Raw genomic sequence first — 6,420 nt, 5'->3', positions numbered from 1 at the left:
TCATTCTTGTTCCTAAAAGTCTTGATGGAGTAATCTCTGAACGTCTGCTCACAGTGAAGGCCTGAGGTACGACGGGACAATCTGCACCCACAACAGCGGGAAGGAAGGAGCTTCCGGCAGAGGGCGGAGGCCTTGGCTCCCCGACCTGGTGTGCAGTCAGGAGCACACCACTGCCCTGGCCCTGAGGGGGCTCCGGCGGGTGTCAGTGCGCCTGCACAGGCTGAGGGGGGAGGGCAGGAAGGAGAGAGCTGGTCTCCAGAGACAAAGGACTCCCGTCGGGGAGGGGCATGGAAACCACCATCTACAAATGTTTAAGCTGTTTGGTGACTTTTCATTGGAATTATTCTTTTCTCTCAAATTGTTAAAAAACCTCAAAAAGGAGAATTATTTAAAGGGGGAGCCACCACAGCATCTTGAGACAACACACCCTGAACATGGATTGAACTCTGGAGCTGGGTTTCTGGGCCCCAGCCCAGGTGTGCACAGTCTCCCGGCTGTGGGACGACTTTTCTTCAAGTCAGAAGGCAGTTCCTCAGGCAGCGTTTAAACTCCCTGTCCTCACGGTCTCTCTGGGAAGAATTTCTGTCCCATTGCTTCTTGGTCTTTTTGGAGGGTCATGGTGACTGAGAAATTTCAAGTGTCATGGATACAGTTTCTAACTCTTTCGTTGTAAATCCTTCCTATCTCGATCCGATCTGTAATTTCACGTCAACTGGGTTCTTACTATCTTCCTGGAAACTCGAACTTTAACATGTGTGAAGGCACCATTTTGGAGCCCTTCATGTTTCTGGCAGGCGCTGTGGGAAGAGCTTCAGGTGCCTCAGTTCCCCAACTCCTCACAAAGACCCCGCGTGAAAGAAAGGACCGTCTCATGGTTCGTGTGACCACAACGATGGGCTGAGCTGGGGCCACGGAGCAACAACATTTCAAGAGGGGCTGCGAGTTCAAACACGGGAGAGGGCCCAAGAAAGAGAGGCCGGAGCTGTAAGGACAACAGGAGACAGTCGTCCCCTTGAATCTGTCAGCAGGGGAACATCACCGCACGCAGAGGCCCGGCCAATGGCGAAAGGACTGAAAACGCTGCTGGAATGGGAACGAGGGTCTCAGAACCCTTCACAAGAACAGCTTATTGCAGAAATGAGGTGGGGGCCAGACCATGGTGAATGAGAACTGAACACAGTTATTTATTAGTTAAGATCCTTGCAGGAAGCATGCCTGGTTCAAATCTGGGCAACTGGAGGAGAATTTTATGCAGGAAAGTTAATAAAAAACGAGTTGGGGAGTGAAAAGCTACAAAGGCTAATACAACAGCTTAGGACCTAAAAGCAGGGCTCCGTCACCACTCCAAACCCCCGGTCAGGACGGGAATGGTTACCAGAACCAAGAGAAAAGAGAGAGGCGAGCATTTTGTCCAGATGCTCAGCCAGAGAGCACCCACCCCAAAGGCTGATGGACCTCCTCGAGTCTCTTTCCTTCACCATGTCCACGTGAGGGCCACGTGGGCAACACGCACCAGGACGCGGGAGTGAGGGGAGGGTTCACTCAGCAGCCATGGGACGGATGGTTGAGGAGAGTTCATCATCTTCTCGTTTTCGTACTGTCTCAGGAGTTAATAGGTAAAATTATATTAGACTATATAATTAAATGACAAATGGTGTATAGTTTTTGATTGGGGCATTTTATGGAATTCTCCCAGACGTACTGCATATATTCACAGTCACATGCATTCCTCAGCCTTCTGACAGAAGCTCACTCACTGCGAAAGCGTGTGGCAGGTGCGGGTTTTCACTGTCATTGCTGATGCGGAAGTGTGACCTTTGGCCCAGAACGCTGGAAGTCATTAGCTGGAAGATGAGTCTTGACCTGTTCTTAGTCTCCCAAAAGACATGGTTCCCGGGCTGGGAGCATGTCTTCCTTTCTGTGATCAACTTCCCCCAGGTTCCTGTCAGTTAAGGAGGCCTCAGCCAGCACCCCCAGAACTCCCAGAATTCCCCTGGGAGCAGACACCAAGGCCGGGCTCAGATCCCTGAGGCACCGGCACCCTCGGCACTGCCCACAGCCCGTGCTTCTGACCGGTGAAGGGAGGATCCGAAGGCAGTTGAAAGCTTCACTTTCTGACAGAATCTGTCTGTGGCTCCTGAATTTAAATGATAGATTTTCATTTCCTCTTCCAAAAAGCTGAGACAGTTTTTTTGTAGTCATCACACTGGAAGCTGCAAACATTAAATAAAGGTTGCAAATTGCAGGTTGAGAGAATGACAGCTGTCATTAGTGCTAATGTGACACACAGCCATTGGTGTGACCCAAGCAAAACCAAGCCATGACAAGCTTTGCTCGCAGCTCCTCTGACACCCTCAGGGGTACCTGTCGAGTCCCCAGCAAATGGAAGCTCTAGGAGAGGGGCTTGTCTATAGGCCAAGGAAGAAACATGGCCCCAGTTTCCACCTGCAGCTCAGTGCCTGGACCACTCACGAGAGAAATCTTACAGCACACTGTAGAGAGCCAGCATGGAGGAAAGTCATCTGACCGAAAATGGCTGTCCTGGCAATTACAAATGTTCTAAACAATCCCTTGTTTCGTCCTCTGGTTCAGACTACCTCTGGTGATATTATTTTAAGGCAAAGAATAAGTTCACAAAGTCATAAAGGCCAGGGTGAAGGGAAAGAAAGGGCAGGGTTGGGAGAGCCTGATGAGAAAGGAGACATTCATTCCCAGATTTCCAGCCATTGACGATCACACACGCATTCCAGAGCCGTTTCCTGGGTTAGGAGCAGAGCTCTTCCCTCAAGCAGGGCATGGAAGAGGCCATCAGACCTAAGTAATGAAGAGAAAGAATACTTTCACAACAGTGTGGAACAAAATGAAAATTAGTGCCAAAACATGCACGATGAACAAAAGGTCAAAATTCTAAAGACCTGAAATAACCTTGCACTGGCAAGTCCCTGAGAGGCTTGGGAAGGAAGAGGGCATGGCGCAAACGCTGGTTTGGGCAAGTTTCACTCCATCCAGAGAATTCCATCCAAAGGAACGTGAAAGGATGTGAGCTGCTAAGTATCCTCAGCTGCTTAGACACAACACTAATTTTTATTTTGAACAATATAGTCAAAGTGGGGTTCTGTGAAGACATTTCAGTCATGCGAAGTTAAAGAAAAATTATTCACAATTGTCATGGAGTCATGAGAACGCATGTAACATGGCAATACTGTCAGTTAAAAACAAGTAATCTTGAAATTACTAATGTGTTTGTGTCCATTAAACCCAAAAAAGTAACATTACATTAAATTCCTGTTTGGGGATAAATAATATACCGTTTAAATGAAGTTGAGGTTTAATACATGCTGTTTTAACTTTCAAAAGTTTGGATGTTAAAATTAAAAATTTTTAAATTTTACATTGATGTTCAAATGACTTTTCAATGTTAAAATATTTTTTAATTTTATATTTATATTTAACATTAAATATTTTAATATTTTAAAGGTTTACAGAAATATTTTTAAAAGGTTTTATTTATTTATTTTTTTTTTTACAGAGACGGGAAAGGAGGGAGAAAGAGGGGGAGAAACATCAAGGGTTTGAGAAAAACATCACTAGGTTGCCCCTTGCTGGCCCCCAACCCACGACGCCACCGGAAACCCAGGCGTGTGCCCTGATCCATAACAAGCCAGGCACCCAACCCACAGAGCCCCATCAGCCAGGGCAGCAAATGCTGTTTTAATGTTCCCACTTTTGAGTTTCCCTATACTTGACTCCACTGGTGTAACACTGTAATATTGAGAAAATCACCATGAAAGTCAATAAAACTGTACAGGGGCCTCTTCCCGGGTTTGGAGCCCCCCATGGCCACACCCCAACTCACTTCTGCAGCGTCCCCCTATGACCCAGGGGCACCCCATCCCTTCTGTGTTCCCCTCTCTGAATCTCAGGGCATCTAGCGCAGGAACCACCCGGAATCTGTAAAAACAACCAAACACGCTCTAATTCCCAGCTTCGAAGCCCTCAATAAAGGGATTCTATGTAAAAATGGCTTTGCTAGGGTTTTCGTGCGAAAGTAAAGCAGAAAACTCGGGGAAAGTGGAGAAAAGGCAAGGTTCTGTGCTTGGTACCTCAGGCAAAGGACTCCCGCAAGACCGAGGCAGAGCTCGGGGTTCCGCAGGCAGGGCCACCAGAGGAAGGTGTTCTGCTCACTGTTAAAGCAGCTCCCAATTGCTCCGTGGGGCCACGAGGCCACGGTGTTTTTGTCCTGAGGCCCAACACACGGAAAAACCAGGTTTCAGTCTGCCTTTCCCAAACTCAACGGTCAGAAAGGCCAACTGCGCGCCCTCTTGCGGTCAGCCTGAGAATCGCGCTTGAAGGCAGAAGGGGAGGAAACTTGGCCTTAATTGTGTCCGTGACACCCCCTGGTGACCATCCCTTGAATGACCGGAATTCTCCATGGCCCAGTCCATTGATATTCCTGGATAGCGCAGGAGTGATGCTCTGCTCCCTCACTGCCTGCTCTCTTGGCGGGGACATACTTTGGGTCCATAGCTGGGACAACCGGAGAATCTTTAATTTTTGGAGACAGTTGAACACTATGCCCCCTCAGTCATGCCTACGTGACAGAAACGACTGCAAATTGCGTTGGAAAGCAGGGACTATCACTCCAATGCAGAAGACACAATGCACCTGTTTCCACCATCTGATGCTCCAGCAGATCTTCAAACTCTTCCCAACAGAACACAGCCTTGCTGCACAAACCATACCCTCCCTTGCCAACTGCTCTGTAGCCTGCTCACAGCCTCGAACACCTGCATCAGATGGAAGAGGAAAATCGGACTTGTCCCTGCTTGGGAATTCTTGTTTGTAAGTATGTCCAAAGGATCCAAAACTACCTGAAAGAACAGAAATATAGCCACTGGGCCTGGGAGGCTGGCAGAGTTGACAGCCTTCCCCTCATGAGACAATCATCAAAGAAAAGTCAACAGATGAACAAGAAAGTTACATTCATAACTCTCTCTGCTCAATGCATTGTTCGTAAGTCCTCAACAATGTCACTCACATTTCTGCACCAGCTGAGAAACACACGAAACAAAAATCATGGGGTCATCTTCAAAACATATGGTAAGTCTTGAACTTACAAAATTGTGATGAGAGTGAAGAACCTGACCACTTTCTTAAATACGTAACTGAATGACATAATTTTATCTTTTTATGGTTTTTGGCAGAGTTCAGGGGGAAGCGCATGCTTGAAAGGTGACGGGCAATCAAGGGGAGATGCATTGAAGTTCAGGCTGCAAGCTTTTCTCCTCCTACTAAACGGGTCCGCCCAGAAGAAGCTGTAAAAGAGAAAAGGATAAAGGACAGAAATGTATTAAAATATTACCCACCATTTCTACAAAGACACATTAAAGCATTGGTAGGGTCCTCTAAGACAAAGATGCAAGAAATCCTCCCAAACCGGTCTCTCTCCCTGCTGCCTGAGAACGTCACACAGCTCACATGCAGTGAACAGAATTAAGCTGATTCCTCTTACTCAGCATCTGCATCTTCATTGTAATAGTGGCATTCGCTCAGGGCCCCAATTTCTACATCAGGGCACACAGAAACAGACCCACCTGCAATGCTTTTGAAAAACGATGAGCTTCCACTCAAGTTTTGCTCTGTCCCATTGGCTTTGTGCTCTGAGTAGAAGGAACCTTGCAGCTGAACCCACAACAGAACCAGGCACCTGTGCGAGTGGGCAGCACAGTGTGGAGGGGGTGGCAAAGGGGCTGTACAAGGGGTAAATGCAATCAGTAACGCAGGACTGGGGAGAGGATGGGAGGGAGAGGACCAGGTGCCGGGATCAGGCAATAAACAGTGTGTCTCTTTCCCACATCACGCTAGGTGCCCCCTCTCAGAGATTTCTACCCACTGCTCTTGCTGCCTGAATATAAAAACCAGTTGTAACTCAGACCTAGAGTACTGAATGTAATCCTTATTTTTCAGGACTCTTCTTAATTCTATGGATTCTCAGCTTTTCATAGGCATTTTCTGGCTAGTGGTGGAACTTCTTTGAGGCTTAGGAGATAAGTATTATTCTGAGATAGATTTTACAGAAAAAAAATAAGGATTTAAGTTTCTAGAATAAATGAACAAGTTTTCCTTGATAAGAATTTCATGAATAAAGAAAAAAGCAAATTTGGTAATAGAAAAACTGATTTCCCAGGAAATGAATTTCATAACATTTTCTTGCTTAATACTCTGACAAAAGATTTGCTGAATTGAATTCAATAAATTCTGTGGCTGAAGCAGAAAGAAGAGCTGTTTCCCATGCCCTCAGCCCTACGTGCTGGGGCGATCCAGCACATTCCCCAGTGAGAACGTGTCAAGGAGACCCCAGGTCTCCATCCTCAGTTCTTAATCTTTCCTGCAAAGTTGTCACTAAAGACAAGAATCTCG

At 46.9% G+C, this 6,420-nt stretch overlaps 1 protein-coding gene across 1 annotated transcript; it reads left to right on the top strand.

Moving 5' to 3' along the window:
* Positions 1-1,059: 1,059 nt before the first annotated feature.
* On the top strand, positions 1,060-5,122 carry LOC123815620. The gene is given in 5 exon segments (XM_045834033.1): positions 1,060-1,142; positions 1,939-2,062; positions 4,034-4,730; positions 4,733-4,768; positions 4,771-5,122. Coding segments are annotated over 5 exon segments (1,281 nt in total). The 3' UTR covers positions 5,112-5,122.
* Positions 5,123-6,420: the final 1,298 nt, after the last annotated feature.

This window comes from Phyllostomus hastatus, unplaced genomic scaffold (assembly GCF_019186645.2).
Source record: "Phyllostomus hastatus isolate PE091 unplaced genomic scaffold, TTU_PhHast_1.1 phas_contig_196, whole genome shotgun sequence".
In the NCBI taxonomy this organism is placed as follows: Eukaryota; Metazoa; Chordata; class Mammalia; order Chiroptera; family Phyllostomidae; genus Phyllostomus; species Phyllostomus hastatus.
This window is presented reverse-complemented; position numbering and strand designations above follow the sequence as displayed.